The sequence below is a fragment of the Cercospora kikuchii genome, assembly GCF_019650295.1.
Source record: "Cercospora kikuchii DNA, contig_00002, whole genome shotgun sequence".
NCBI classification, from domain to species: Eukaryota; Fungi; Ascomycota; class Dothideomycetes; order Mycosphaerellales; family Mycosphaerellaceae; genus Cercospora; species Cercospora kikuchii.
The window spans coordinates 5,005,518-5,020,338 of NW_025408583.1; the positions used below are offsets into that span (position 1 = coordinate 5,005,518).

Below are 14,821 nucleotides of genomic sequence, written 5' to 3' on the forward strand. Positions count from 1 at the left end.
CAGGGACCTCAAGACATTGCAGCTCGTGGGCCCATTGACGGACTGGCTCCAGTGTTGCGGATGGATCACGCTGGCGCGCAATATGCATTCAATCAGATGTTGGAGAGCATCGTCGTTCTCGAAAGTTTCTACAGATCTGTAGGCTGATCATGCGGGCAGATGTTCACTCTCGTTGGCGTCTAAATCGTTCGTACAGTGAAGATACCTCACCTGCACATGTCTGTGTGCATCCATGATAACAAATTTCCAGAGAGCTTTACCTCGGGCAGCATTCAGACCAATTTCATACTAGGATAGGCGACAGGCAGCTTGGCAGCTCGGAAAGGTCGAATTCCGTGAGCCAGTGCGTCTCGTTGTATCGCACCACAGAAGGTGCTGTGGTGGCGGCGGCCGGCGGTGGTCTCGGTGTCGTGGCAAAAGTTACACCGCTGCGTGTCTGGAGATCCGTCGGCGTCGAGTCAAGGCAGAAGTCAGAGACACGAAGCGGTTGAACAGTCAGCTCGCAGACTGCCAATTGTGAATGCTTCTGTAAATGCACAAGCTATCGATTCTGGGTAATTCTACTCCTGGCGGCGTCCAAAGTGATCTCGGGATGGAGAAGGATCGCAATTGGAAATAACTCTGCGAATTGATAGACTGACACTTCGTCAGAGCTTCCGCCTGTTGTGGCATTCCACGTGTATGGATGCTGGAGAGATGTTGCCATCTGCAGATGTCTCTGGATGTCAATGGACTGTCTCTCGCTGAAAAGCCTCAGTCCAGGTAGCGCACACTTCGGCATGTTATTAGAGATACCCTGAGGATTCAGCATGTCTCTGTAACTTAGGGGACTCTCTCTTGCCGGGAAGTTCTACCCCAGGAAGCATTCAATACCATCTTCTGCTGGAGAGAGGCTGCTTCTTAACAATGTCTCTATAACTCCACAGACTGTCAGCTCGCTGGAATATCTACTCCAGGTACCATCCACGTGCATCTTGCACAGGAGACAACCCGTCAACAGGATCTGTCTCTAAAAATTGGGCCCTGCCTTCTGCTTATCGATCTGTCGATCCGTTGACTCTCCTGTCCATTGAGTTACAGAGTCAAAGTGTGAAGCCCCAATTTCTAAAATTCATGTTATCGCTCACATTACAAAAAGTGGCAGTATTCTGCCTACCAAGACTAAAAGGAGGAATTTTCAACTGCCATTCAAGGCGACAAGCTATCCTGCCTCCCCTTTTGCTGCCTCCCCTTACCCTTTCCCTTCCGCCGATTCTTCTTCTCCTTCCACAATCCCTCCCACTTCCCCTCCTTCACTCCATCCTCAGGCAACTCAGCCGGCTTCTCATCCATCCATCCTGGAGTCACTTCGCCCTCAAAGTTCTCTTCTACACCCTTCACTCCTGCAGCGGCAACAGCGTGTTTCTCTTCTTCCGCCTTCACCTCCTCCACACACCTCGTACAAACGCAGTCCTCACTCATCCACAGCCTCAGCTTTGCTCGCCGCTCTTTGACTGGCTTGTGGTGCTGGAAAGCATCGTACTCGATGAAGAGCTGTTCACCTGCCTTGATTGGCCGCTTTGTCTCCAGAATCAACGTCCGATGATCCGTCAATGAACGCCAACTAAGATTGGGGTCGCATGAGTGGTTGATCAGAGCGAAGAGTGGGCTGAGGCACGCAGCTTGCGGGTCGCTCCAGGCGTTGTTGGCCACACGAGCTTCTAGGGTGAAGAGAACCCACGTGTCGAAGTTGTGGTTTGCGAAGATGTCGATGCCGAAACGAGTGAGAGCTTCGTTGAGAATTGAGATGTCTTTGTCGAGACAGAAGATCTTGCGGAGGTTAGGGTCGTAATGGGGAGTTAGGCGGGCGATGAGTGTGTGATCGAGGGGGTGGGAGATGTTGTCTTGAACGCAGGCCAGGAGGCATCGAGCCATCAGGATGGTGTGTGGAGCTTCCGCACAAAGGCGGTCGCGGATCTGGAGGAAGGATCAGCTTGTGACTGGAAGCTGCGAATGGAGTCGTGCTTACCCAACGCAAGCCATGCTCGACAGCATCGTTTTGGTCGTTGGGATGCAGCTCATCAAGACAACCGGTGCCGCCGTACAAATTCGATGATCTGCCTCTGTTGACCAAGCTGCTTTCTGCTGTTCCAGGGCCAGCACAGCCCTGCCCAACATGTCAGTACGCGAGCAATCGAGCATTCCGCAGCCTCCGCTGGGGCAGGAGCCAGAATTCACACAAAGACTTACCCAAAGTCTGCTCTTATCAATCAAAACGACCTCATTCTCGACCAAGTCACGATTCGCAAAAACGCCGATTACATCTTTGCCATCGTTCGGACCAATACCAACGCCAAACGCGTGTCTCTTCGAAAAGCATGGAACGCTCTCCTTCGCTCCACATCGCTTTCTATGAGCCTCCTGGAACTCCTTCTCAATATCTTCAAGCGTCTTGTCAGTTCTGCCCCAATGCTCCTCCTTCATCCATGGATACGCTCTCGGAGAGTAAAGTCCTTCCTCGCGATTCGGCGCATAGTCCAGATTATCCAGAATCATCTTCTCCGCTTCAGACAACAGCGTAGCAAACTTAACGGCCTGCAGATCGTGTTCTTCATCCAAGTCGACGTCGTGGAGACTCTCTTTCGAACCCGCCCAATACTCTTCAACATCATCATCCACACCATCCATAAACCCACCACCACTCCCGTCCTCGTCATCTTCGTCTTCCTCATGCCTCATCCAAAACCCCATATTCCACCCCAACCGAAAATTCGGCTTCGTATTACCCTCCAGGACCTCAACCACATCCCTACAAAGCTTCGCAGCTTTGAATCCATCTCCAGCTGCCAACTCGGGATATCGAAGTAGTTTCAATGTGTAGCTGCGTTTGATCCAGGTTCTTGCATCGTAGGGATGAGAGAGGATTTCTTTGGTATTCGACGCGAGAATTTGGCCAAGTTGGAGGATTTCTGTTTCCGAGTACTGCTTTTCCCAGGTTTCGTAGCCTCGTGTGGGCTGCCATTTTGAGGGGTCGAATGGTATGTCCATGATGGGTAGCTCTTTTGTCTTTGTCTTTGTGGCAATGCGAAATGCTGAATGCCAATGCTGCTCTGCCGTGCGCCGACTCGAAGGGAGTTTTGGTGACTTTCGATGTTCTTACCTACCAATGGAGAATAATGCTGTCCAAGTGGTGTGGGAGGTAGAGTATGCTCGGGGGGTGGAATGGGTGTGGTCGGGCGCTCACTGTGGAAGAGAATGTCCGAGTAAGCAAGTTCAGTAAGAAGTGCACATGTCAAAGCAAGCTTGGGATGTCATCAACAAGCACTGCCCGGGTAAGAAGTGAGAAGTCGATGTTAGTGAGTTGAGGTTTGTGGCAAAATCGACCGCACTCACCTCTTCGAGTCGCCCCTTGCCATTACGCAAAGTGAAGCTCAACAGTTGCTGGCACGAGCGGGCGAGCAAACAAACGGCCCACCCAACATGAACCTCGCGCCCGCACATGTGAAATCAAGTTTGAGTATTTCAGAAAAAACATTGCAATCAACCTGCCAATGCCTTGAGGCCTGCAACATCTCTATGTGACTGCTGCGCGATCGAATAAAGCAGCGCCCGTGGCCTCTTTGACCCCTCGACGCTTGTGACCGCCCCTCTTTCTCTTCCCATCTGCTCGCCATTGGCCATCATCACCGCGAAATGCTTCCCTCCAGACACGATTAGAGCTACACATTGCTAGGATACACAAAACAGCCACGAATCAATCAGATCCTTCAACTGCGCTTCCATGCCGCAGTCGCCCACTGCAGTCCGGACAGAAAATGCTTCGCGCCAAGATCGGTTGAGAAAGGGGTTTGTTTTTTTGCTTTGATGATACGCCGCCCCAGTCCAGTTCAGCCTGATAGCATTGCGGCGTTTGGTTCGTTCTTCTCGCACACAAGTAAAAAAGGTTCAGTCGGATTCCTCGCGAATGGCCTGCAGTCATCATCGCGGCGCCGAAGTTCTGCCGTCGCTGTGTCCATCGGAGGCTTCGCCCTTCAGTCGTAGTGGGATAAATATGCCCTTTGATGCCTTCCCCATGAATCGAAACTCGCTATGCCAATAAAAGTTGTTGGATTTGTACTCGCTTCTGCTGCATCGGATGTCTCGCATCCCAAAGGTACGACGTCTCTCTGCGTCGCCGATGCCCAAGCTGTTCGGTATCACAAGAATGGTATGCTCGAATCAGATATCCTCTCTGCCCTTACAACATCAAGTTATGCAGGTTGCGTTGCACAATCATATCTTGGACGCTCTTCATTGTCTTGTCGAGGAGGTTCGTATCGGTGGCGTTTGTAAAGTGTACATATGCATCCTTCTCGGGATCTCGGACCAGGTTCCTGAACTTGGTTGCGAAGAATTGTTGGCCGGCGTCGACGTCGCGGTCTGCTCCTGTATAGTCTGGGAAGTGATCCTTGATGCGTGCCTTGCCTGACTGCACCTTTTCTCTGAACAGATCGATCTTGTTCAAAAACAAGATAAGCGCAGACTTTTCGAAGTATTTGCTGTTGGCGATGCTCTCGAAAAGCATCAGTGCTTCATGCATTTGGTTCTGAATTCAGTTAGCTCTTACCCCGCCACGTCAGGTATGCTGTCACTTACGCCATTTCGGTCTTCGACCAAGACATGGTCGAAACCGCTGATTGCGACCAAGAAGAGTACCACTTGCACGTTGTCGAAGACATGGATCCACTTCTTTCGTTCTGATCTCTGTCCACCGACATCGAACATGCGGTACGTGAGGTTGCCGGTCTCGAAAATGGTCTCGCTGATTCCGGTCGTTCGTAGACGTGCTCGCAAAATGTCCTGGTCTGATGGGAGAAAGTCTTTGGCGAACAGCTTTTCAATGTCTGCAAAGTAATATGTCAAATTGTCGTGCAGTGCGTATTCGTTGCCCTTCTTAATGGCAGTTTGCACGCCTGCATCGCGCCACAAGCTGGTGAAAGCCTTCAGGCAGTCCAAAGGCATTGGGTCTTCAGGGCCAATGTCCGGATCCGCGGCAACAATCTCGGCGTATCGCTGGCAGATGTCAGTCCATGCATGCTCACCAAATGGGGAATCTGTGACATACGATATTGCTTGGGTCGGCGAAATCGACCTCCTGCTCTTCCATAGCGCCAAACACGACCTGGAAAGCGTGCAGCAGGTTTTGGAAAATGGTGACTTTCCATTGTTTTCGCTCTTCTTTCGAGAAGCCTTTGGTGTGGATCAAGCGCATTTGCTTCAGCACTGTAGACTTGCCCGATTCTCCCGCACCTGTACATAGCCCGTCAGCGGTCGCCCTGCGGATCCTCGCCGTGTCGTGATGCGTTCTCACCCAACAGCAGCAGCTTCACCTCCTTGGCGAGGCGCTTCTGATCCTCCCGCAGCTGCTTCTCGATCTCCCTGCTCTTCTTCGCGTCGGGATCATCTTTGCTGCTGCTTCCGAAGCACATGATGCTTCCAAATGCCATCAATGACAGTGCGGTAGTGTTCGGGTCGCAAGATTGGCGCGGCTGGTCTGTCGGGGGAGCGGGCAGCAGGGTGGGCTGCTGGGGTCGGCCGCGTGGAGATGATGGCGTTTCGGGTGGTGGTGCGTGGGCGCAGCTGTGCCTGTCTGTGTGCTGCGCAGAGGGGGCAGGCTGTGCAACGCGCGCGGAGAGTACGCAGCCAGCAGAGCTGTGCGTGCGAGCGGGCTCGGTGAGGTATAGATGCAGCGCCCGGAAGATTGGACTGACACTAGCGGAGGAGGAGAGTTCTATCGCCAAGCGGCGCTGGGGGCTGGCAGCGGCGGCGGCAAGCACGGCCAAGTCTGGCACAGCGATGCCCTCATCCCAATCATGCACGCCCCCCGTCGCTCTATATACGTCAATCGCCCGGTCTTTTCACCAGCGCACCAGAGCAGAGTCACACGCTGCGCTGCTGCTGCGCGAACGCCCCTTCGCCCGAGTCTTTGCCGTGGCCGAGCGTCGGCAGCGTGGCGGCGGTGATGCTGCTCCTGCGCTCCTCTCATGGCACAATCACACCCTCAGCAGCGCGAGAGGTGTGCGCTCACGCCCGGCATTGGGCCCTGCAGCGCAGCACAGCGTCAGCGCAAGGGGCGGGAGCGTCGCCTCCGCCCACGGAACACATGCGCGCGGTCTGAAGCGAGTCGACGTGCACCCGCTCATGGAATCGTTGGCGACGCGGCCATGGCACTCGCGATATAGCCGGGAAGATGGCGAAGTTTGCTGCTATTCTGGAAGGCCAACCTGACACGCCCGCGACTCACGACGGCGATCTCTTTCGCGTGAGCGGCGCGTGGGAAACAGAAGTCTGTCTGCCTGACTCTTGCTCTGCCTTCGGTGTTTGACTACTGCATGCAACTCAAGATGAGCCGGCCGTGCCAGCCCGCGTCGACCGTCTGCATGCTCTGTGCGTCCATACCCTCTGCAAGTTCTGCAACTACCGGCTCTCGATTGCAGTCTGAAATCACAGGATCGTATCGTCGCTCAAACGACCCAGTTTTCAGCCCTATGCACGGCCCGTGCCAGCTCATCAGCACATATCAGCACTACTGTCGCAGCCAAACAATCATAGCTTTGAAATTGAGGGCAACGTAGAACTCGTAGAAGCTCCACCCTTGAAGACCAACCCCCATCCATTCCTGTGGAACATCTCACAAACACCGACCCGCGGGCAAAGGAGCTGCAGCACTCACGAAGCACAAAAAGGAAGAAATTCTCCGAAACCCACGAGCTGTCGTGCATCAGTGTCACACTCTAGCTGTGCTAGTACCACTCCCTACCACGCTTCGAAACCTGTGAAATGTAACCCAAACGTGAACACGTTGCGCAAAAGGGAAAACGCACGCGAAAGCAGAAAAGAAGTGGAAGCAGCCCCAACGTAACATGACAAGGATATAGCATCCATCCTTGCTCGGCCACGTGTTCTGCATCATCCGGGGTGTCCACAGTCGGCAGTTTCTGCCGTAAAGATGACAGGAAAAATGGGAGAGGTCCCATTGTATCTTTTCAGGCTGACGAGAGTCCGTAGGATCCGGATTAGAATGCCGCCATCTGATGTACCTATGCTGATGTTTCATCGTGTAGAACTCCCAACTGCCGACTCTGCGCAGGCTTCGCGGTCCCCACTTCTCCTCAGCACACCACGCACAAACCACAAGTGATCAGAAGCCTTCCGTGCAGCAATCGTGCCTCTCTAGCTGTGAAACATGCAGGTCGTACAGTTTACTTCCAATTGGCCGAGTCTCACTTGTACAACTGTGCCGAACTCCAGCGGGGCGGAGAGAAACACCAGTTCTATACGAAAAATAGTATCAAGCCAAGGCGTGACTACGGAGAGCTTGTTTTGTCGTCTCGAGGCTCAGTCATCGAGATTCGCCGAAAGTACTCCCACCGCTACTCGTCATTGTCATGGACAGGATGTCTGCGTCAGAGCGCTCCATCCGCAAGACTGGTGAAGACCACTGACGCAGACATAGTGAAGAGCAGCCACCCTCAGTTTTCCGCCATATCTCCAAGTCTCGAGGACCCAGCCTCTCCGTCGCTTCGTCGGTTTCGAAGCCTCGGGTCTGTGGAAATCGGCGGAGATATATGAGGATTGGGTCCGGATGGCCCATTTTGTGGCGCACCCCAAATGGCCCAAGGCTGAATAAAGGCGGAGTCTCTGGCCTTCCTTTTCATGCCTGCGCGGGCGACCTCTCGCACGCTTATGATGCCCGAGTTCTGCGGTATTGTGCCAAACCTACCGAATCTGTTCATGACCAACAAAGTATTTCCGCTCCCCTTTGCATCGTCTTGAACGATCAAAACCTGGCTGGGCTCGACTCGGAAGGTGTTGTGAGAATTGGCGGTATCAGCGGCGTCCATCAGGGTCCCAGTGATGGCCTCCGTCGCAATAATGACTCGATCCTTTTCGATAGCGCCAATGGTGGCCAGGTCTTTGTCAACTTGTCCCCAGTCGACGTTGCTCGTAGCACCACGATACAGACCTGTCCCATTGCCATTGCCGTTGCTGTTCTCCGTCGCAGCCTCTGGATTGAGCATTTTCACGATTAGAAGTACAATCTCTGAACTTTGGTCGTAGAGTTTCTCCATCAGAGTCGTCCAAGGTATCCCTAGTACTTGCTCCGCCACCGAACGACAAGCTGTCTCGACATTGACAGCACAACACAGCATCTGGCGATCGTCGGTATTGTTGAATAGATCTTTTGCCTCCAGGAGTCGCTCACTGAGGCAGTGCGCAAAGTCTGAATCGTGCTTGGCCAGGTCGCGTAGTTCGTCTCGGGTGAACGACGACAAGATGTGCCGAATCTCTTCGATGAAGATGGGAAAGTATCCGATCAGTCGCTGGCGTGCATATGATTGCAAGTCGGCCATATCCTATTCACGGCCGAACCTGTAGACCAGGAGCTCATGTCTGAACATCTCGTGCGTCGTCTGGACGCTTTGATAATATTGGCCGCTCCGGTTTTCATCATCGTCCTTTCTGAAAGAATAGCTCGCATCGCTGCCTCGGTGTCGCCTCCTTTTGACCGAGAGCTTCTGCGCAAGGCTGCCCACTTCGGGCGAGTACTCGCCACTTGAAGCCCATTCTGACATCCGGAGGATGATTGGGTACTAGATATCTTCCTCTTTCCGGATGTCAACAAGTGTCAAGTTTGCTCCGCGTGTCGATCTGAGCCCTAATCTGCAGATTTGCTCGAACCCTGCTTTCGATAGCTTCGTGGTCTGGCTCGGCAACAATGCTGGCGGTGTACGATGGCTGGTGTCGTAATTCGGAAAACCGACACTGAACATGACGCTGGGTCTGCACAATTAGTGCCATAGATTTAAAGCTGTTGTCAGAGTCAACTTACGCATGATCGGTGCTGATCGCAACTGCCTGTGAGCGCACTGGATTCTCGTTCTCGGCGATGACTGTGTCGGTCGAGCTGTCCTGCATGGTGCCTGATAGTGATGCGTTGTAGATGGTTGCGCAGAGTCGATGAGATGGTTTGTGGTGTGAGCCCAGGATCGTTGCGGATCAAGTAAAGCAGTCACAAGTCGCAAATGCCTCTATGGCGTTTAGCTTAAGTCGGCAGTCGCGTTGAGCTGCAAGCACGCTGGAAAGGCGGCTGCTACCAGGAAAGCGCAGTTCGTGATGCGGCAAGCGCCAACCTCCGCAGCTCCTTTTTGTCCTGATGTTCCAGCCTGAGGGTCCCAGAAGCAAAGGATCAATACTCACTCCAGGGACTTGGACGCGAGGTGATTTGCTGTCTGCAGGATGTCTCACTCGCAAAAGTGCTCACTTGATAGCACATGGAATCATTCGATCTTTCTGACAAGCGGTCTGAGGTCGCCGCCCTCAACGAGCTCCTCTCCTTCACCACCGCCAATTGGCTGACCCCAGCCGTCACCGACTTCCCCAATGATGCGTGCAGGCCGACCCGCAACAATACAGCCTGGTGGCACAATCATGTTTGGCGGAACAACAGTGTTTGGCAACACCTTGCAGCTTTCCTTGAGCATGCTAAAGGGACCCAACACGCAATTCTCGCCAACGTGCACATGCGAAGAAATCACGGCCGAGGAAACGTGCGTTTCAGCTCCGATGAAGACGTTGTCGCCGATGCGCATGGGATAGAATGTCATCTCGCCGTGATGTAATCGCATGGGAGGTTGCAAGATGCAGTTGGTAGATATTATGCTGGCTCTGCGCAAATCTTAGCCCACGACCAGCACTGCGCAGTGGGACAGCGCTGACATACTTTCCAATGCTGATGGCTGTTCGGGGAGCTCTTGGCTTCTCGCCCTCAGCTGGTGGCTTCTCAATGAGATGCAGATCGCCTCGCATGTGGACGCCTGCCATCACGACAGACTTGCCGCCGAGCATGATGTTTTGCTTCCCCTCGATAAACGAGCGTCTCGAGATTTTGTTGCCAGTGTCCTACGCGGGTCAATTCGTGCTCAGCAATCTGCATTTCGTTTTGGGCTCACTGTTGTGATGTATTCGGTCTTCGTCGAGCGACGCGTCCCGGCAGTCGGTCTCGTCGCCATCTTGACGGCGTTTCCTGGAGTATGTGAGCTGATCGGAGCTCTTCGTACAAAGTTGTACTTTGCTCAAGTCGGTCAACAGGATCACGCTCATGTCTGTGCCTTTGGGGATCGCTGTTGTTGCCAAGCACGAGCGCCACAGGCACAGCCACTTTCGCCGTTCACTGATGACTGTGTTCCTGCGTCAAAGCTGTTTGGCGCCCGACTGCAAACATTCACCTCCACCTGCCTCGCGACTGCGGCAACGTTTTTGGCCTAAAGCAGCGGCGGTGTCTTGATCCTGTGGAAGTGACTCAGGTTGGTGGCCTCAGGAGCGCTTTCATAAACAAGTGGCGCTTCCTTCTCGACGTTCCTTACAACCACACTTCCAAATTTTGAGCAACAGCTTTTCCGCTCATCTTGAGCTCGCACGTCGTGAATTCCAGGACCAAAAGTCGAGTTCAGACGATTGACTACCTCCGCTTCACGAAGGTGTCCAGGTGGGTTTCTCCGGCTGGCGCTGAACAGCCACTGCACCAAAAGCGACATCAGGTGCACGGATCCTCAAGCCGCAACCCAAGGTACCACGAACATCGCAATCATGGCGCTCTACGAGGGCGCGCCATACCGGGCGCAGGATCCTCATGAGATTGCTGTGATGGTGCGAGGCTTCGAAGACAACAAAGGCAAGGGGAAAGGCAAAGGTGGTTTCTCATGCAAGCAGGCCACCTTCGCCGTCAATGGCACTAATATCCAAGTCGACTCGTGGCGCATGCAAGATTGGGATTACAAGAAGCCCAACTTGCCCAGCTACGCCAGAGGTCTCTTCACCACGAGAACATCAAAAGGCACGCCCGAAATTGCCGTTCGAGGATACGACAAGTTCTTCAACCACGGAGAAGTGTCCGAAACCGAGTGGAAGAATGTTACCGTCAACACTCGTGGACCATACGAGTTGAGTGTCAAGGAAAACGGCTGCATCATCTTCATTGCTGGACTCGAAGACGGTACTTTGATCGTATGCAGCAAGCACTCCACTGGCGATCGCGGCGATGTCGAGACCAGCCATGCGTCCGCAGGAGAGAGGTGGGTGCATAGGCATCTTGCGAGCGTCGGAAAGACTAGACAGCAGCTTGCGGCACAACTCCGAGCAATGAACGCCACAGCTGTTGCAGAGCTGTGCGACGATGAGTTCGAGGAGCACGTGCTGGCATATACACCGGAGGTGAGTTTCATTATTCTATTGCGCTAATGACTCGGGATGATCATGAGTATCGCGCTCGCAATCAACTTTGAAAGCTTCAAGTTGGCTAATGAAGCACCTAGGCTGCTGGCCTTTACCTGCACGGCATCAACCTCAACCTGCCTGAGTTCGCCACATACCCTCATCATCTGGTGGATCGATTTGCGGACGACTGGGGTTTCAAGAAGACAACGTACCTCGTCAAAGACGATATTAATGAGGTGAAGTCATTCCTCGATAAGGTGGCGGAGACTGGCAATTTTGAGGGCCGAGATACAGAAGGCTTTGTCATTCGGTGCCAGTCGAAGGCCAACACCCAAGTGTGGCATGATTGGTTCTTTAAGTACAAGTTCGAGGTATTTCTAACTGCCCACTGTTGACACGGCATGTGCTGATCTTACTGCAAAGGAACCTTATCTTATGTACCGGCAATGGCGCGAATGCACGAAAGCGATCATCTCTGGAAAGGAGCCCAAATACAAGAAGCACAAAGAGATCACAGCAGAGTACATCATGTTCGCCAGGAAGAAGCTACACGGTAACCCAGCACTCGCAAAAGCGTACCAGCACAACCACGGGATCATTCAGATGCGCGACGAATTTCTGGCCCAACGAGGTCTCACCGGTGCAGAAATCATCCGCCTCGAGGCTCAGCAAGGTCAGGTGTCAAATGATGCAGTGACTGGAGATGTGATCCTTGTTCCTGTAGCCACTATTGGATGCGGCAAGACCACTATCGCTTTGGCTTTGTGTAAGCTGTTCGGATGGGGACACATACAAAACGACAACATCACAGTGAAGCGCGGGAAGCCCCAGGCATTCGCAAATGCGTGCTGTGCGGAACTGGAGAAATACGACGCCATGATCGCTGATCGCAACAATCACCAGCGACGTGAGCGTCAGCAGCTGATTCAAGACGTCCAACGAGTTGTGCCCAACACACGTTTCGTGGCGCTACACTTCGTGCATGACCGTGGGAATTATGAGCATATCAGAACCGCGCTGCGAGACAGAGTTCTATCTCGTGGTGACAACCACCAGACGATCCATACCAGCAAGGGCGCAGACGAGATTATTGGCATCATGGAGGGCTTCCTGCATCGATTCGAGCCAGTCAACAGCGAAGCAGCTCCTGATGATGGGTTCGATCTCGTCATCAACCTCGATCCTGTTCTTGAGTCACGCCAGAACTTGGAGACAGTAATCACCACGCTTTACACTGAGTATCCAGCACTGTTCCATAACCGAGAGATGCCCACGCCGGATGACATGGACGAAGCCATACAGTGGGCATTGAGCGACTACACGGTCGACATCAAGCACGAAATCAAAGGCTTCGAAAACAAGAAGCCTAAGGGCAACAACGCTCCCAAGGCACAGCAAAATGGTCAGGCTCGCCCGAAAGAGAAGAAGATCGAGTACTTTTGTGTGCAAGTACCCGCTGGACGTGTGGTGCCAACTCTCAACGCCATGTTCGCCGACACTCCAGCCGAGACCGCTCGAATGTACAACACCCTTCGCAATCAACGCCGCATCCAGAGCGAATTCCATGTTACTCTCATCCATCGCGCGAACGCCGCCGAGCATCAAGAAGTGTGGACACGTCTGGCCGGGCTGCACGCTCAAGCTGCAGCTCCTACCGAAGAGCGCGCCTACGCATTGAACGACCCCAAGATTGGTATGGCGAAAGTGCGGCTCGAACGTCTCGTCTGGAACCACCGAGTGATGGCATTTGTGGTACGGCTTTCGCCATTCGAGGGAAGCAACGAGCAGTTTCAGACCACAAATTCCACTGCGCATATCACTGTAGGCACAGCTTCCGCGGACATCAAGCCAAAGGAGTCAAATGACCTCTTGGCGATGTGGCTGCAGCAGGGTGCCAGCGGTGCGGAGGGCAACGGTATCTATGAGATGGCTGTGAAGGGTAGCGTCGAGTTGGAGGGTGTCGTGAAGGGTGTTTTATCGAGGTAGAGGGAGACCTGCAGTCCGGAAACGAGGCACGAAAAGCTCGACTGGCGATTATGAGATAGATGAAAAGTCATACAGTGGTGGCATCTTGTACTTGCATGGCCAATATTAGTGGTAGCGTCGAGCATTTGCCGTTACGCTACCTGACTTTCGCGATCCTCTCTTATCTGAGTCATCTACGTCCCAGCTGTTCATGCCCGCTACACCGTGGACATCGAGATCTATCACCCAATGGATTTCCAGACTGATGTACAGTCCTGTGGCTGTCTATTAGAAAAGTGAAAGAAGAATGCGAAACCAAGGATCCGAACACAGTATATATTTGCTCGTACATAGTACAATTTTCCATTCCGAAACGCCTCGTCCCATCACTCTCTTTCAACCCTCATATTTCTCCTTCATACCCCATCAAAGTCATAATACAAAGCGGTGACCAGCACACGCTTCTAATCCATCCTTCCCTATTGCTTCGCGTTTTTAAACGCGAGAAGGACCGTTAAGTCTCAATCGCTCCTTGGTCTTCGCGCCGAGCATGACCTTGTTGAGTGTCAGATCTAACAGTTCAGAAATGTTGTAACCAGTAGTTTCCAACATACCTTGCTCAAATCTGGGCCCTTCCACGAATAGTCTCTGCCGCAGCATTTGGTCGCGATTTTGGCGATTGCGCTGATGAAGTTGGGATCTGCTTCGCGGGCTTCGAGAGTTGGATCGACTGGGAGCGCGTTGGCGATGGCGAAGAAGGCCAGTGCGGTGGAGATGAGGCTGGTGAATTGCATTTTTGCAGAATGAGGGGTTGAAATGCTGGTTGGAAGGGGAAGTGAGAATGGAATTGAGGTGTTGTTCTGGTGCTGTGGTTGTTGCTGGTCTGATGATTTTGTATCGATGGGGTTCTGACTGGCCTTTTATATAGTGTCTTCGCAGGTCGGTCTTCGATTGCGAGGCATAGATGGCAATGCACCGATGCTCATACTCTCTGCGAGAGACTATGCTTCTTTGCGGCGATTGAGAGGTTCACCGGTTTACCCTGATTCCCTTTGGTTCTCGAAAGACACCATCCTCGACTATACGAGCTTAGATGTTTCGGTATTTGGGTCATGTCGCGTTGCGGTAGGTAGTATGGCGTCGTATCCTACCAGAGACCCATGTTCGTTGTCTCTTTGGAATGTGCGGTAGCCTGAAGTCGTGGAAGGGTTCAGCCTGATCTCCTTGCGAACAGGCTGGGAGTCCGTTCGCGATGGAGACTACTCGACTGGACGATTCGGTATTTGGGCCATCGAGGTGCTACACGCGGTGTAGTGTCTTGGGTGGAGGCATGTGAAGAAGTGACAAGCCCTAGAAACCGTACTATCCGCTGTGAGGAAAATCAGTCATCAACCTTGATCCTAGAGTTGATCTGAAACGACTTAGTCATGCCAATTCCCAGTCTCTTCTGCAGAAGCAATCGGAAAGACTAAGTTCGTCTTAAAACTCCGGTCCAGCATATTCGAACATATGGTTTGCGCTGTCCAGACTGTAGAATTCCGAAAACGCCGAGATCGAGAACGCTCGAAAGCCATTCTGAGCGCCGAATCATGAACCGCACATAGCGCCCGCCAAATGGATT

General features: G+C 53.0%; 7 protein-coding genes across 7 annotated transcripts; 1 reads left to right on the top strand and 6 right to left on the bottom strand.

Moving 5' to 3' along the window:
- Positions 1–1,188: 1,188 nt before the first annotated feature.
- On the bottom strand, positions 1,189–3,027 carry CKM354_000420700 (uncharacterized protein; the record flags this gene model as incomplete). The annotated part of the gene is made up of 3 exons (XM_044799438.1): positions 1,189–1,956; positions 2,009–2,146; positions 2,230–3,027. 3 exons carry the CDS (start codon positions 3,025–3,027, stop codon positions 1,189–1,191), a joined length of 1,704 nt encoding a protein of 567 aa, XP_044655373.1.
- Positions 3,028–4,216: 1,189 nt separating this feature from the next.
- CKM354_000420800 (uncharacterized protein) lies at positions 4,217–5,465 on the bottom strand (the record flags this gene model as incomplete). The annotated part of the gene is made up of 4 exons (XM_044799439.1): positions 4,217–4,564; positions 4,615–5,031; positions 5,084–5,268; positions 5,330–5,465. 4 exons carry the CDS (start codon positions 5,463–5,465, stop codon positions 4,217–4,219), a joined length of 1,086 nt encoding a protein of 361 aa, XP_044655374.1.
- A 2,025-nt stretch (positions 5,466–7,490) lies between these two features.
- On the bottom strand, positions 7,491–8,372 carry CKM354_000420900 (uncharacterized protein; the record flags this gene model as incomplete). Its single annotated transcript, XM_044799440.1, has 1 exon — positions 7,491–8,372. The coding sequence occupies one exon, from the start codon at positions 8,370–8,372 to the stop codon at positions 7,491–7,493; it is 882 nt and encodes a 293-aa protein (XP_044655375.1).
- Positions 8,373–8,612: 240 nt separating this feature from the next.
- CKM354_000421000 (uncharacterized protein) lies at positions 8,613–8,937 on the bottom strand (the record flags this gene model as incomplete). Its single annotated transcript, XM_044799441.1, has 2 exons — positions 8,613–8,796; positions 8,852–8,937. The coding sequence occupies 2 exons, from the start codon at positions 8,935–8,937 to the stop codon at positions 8,613–8,615; spliced, it is 270 nt and encodes an 89-aa protein (XP_044655376.1).
- A 362-nt stretch (positions 8,938–9,299) lies between these two features.
- CKM354_000421100 (uncharacterized protein) lies at positions 9,300–10,031 on the bottom strand (the record flags this gene model as incomplete). The annotated part of the gene is made up of 3 exons (XM_044799442.1): positions 9,300–9,687; positions 9,743–9,921; positions 9,972–10,031. The coding sequence occupies 3 exons, from the start codon at positions 10,029–10,031 to the stop codon at positions 9,300–9,302; spliced, it is 627 nt and encodes a 208-aa protein (XP_044655377.1).
- Positions 10,032–10,608: 577 nt separating this feature from the next.
- On the top strand, positions 10,609–13,221 carry CKM354_000421200 (tRNA ligase; the record flags this gene model as incomplete). The annotated part of the gene is made up of 3 exons (XM_044799443.1): positions 10,609–11,232; positions 11,334–11,606; positions 11,659–13,221. 3 exons carry the CDS (start codon positions 10,609–10,611, stop codon positions 13,219–13,221), a joined length of 2,460 nt encoding a protein of 819 aa, XP_044655378.1.
- A 474-nt stretch (positions 13,222–13,695) lies between these two features.
- CKM354_000421300 (uncharacterized protein) lies at positions 13,696–13,994 on the bottom strand (the record flags this gene model as incomplete). Its single annotated transcript, XM_044799444.1, has 2 exons — positions 13,696–13,755; positions 13,815–13,994. The coding sequence occupies 2 exons, from the start codon at positions 13,992–13,994 to the stop codon at positions 13,696–13,698; spliced, it is 240 nt and encodes a 79-aa protein (XP_044655379.1).
- Positions 13,995–14,821: the final 827 nt, after the last annotated feature.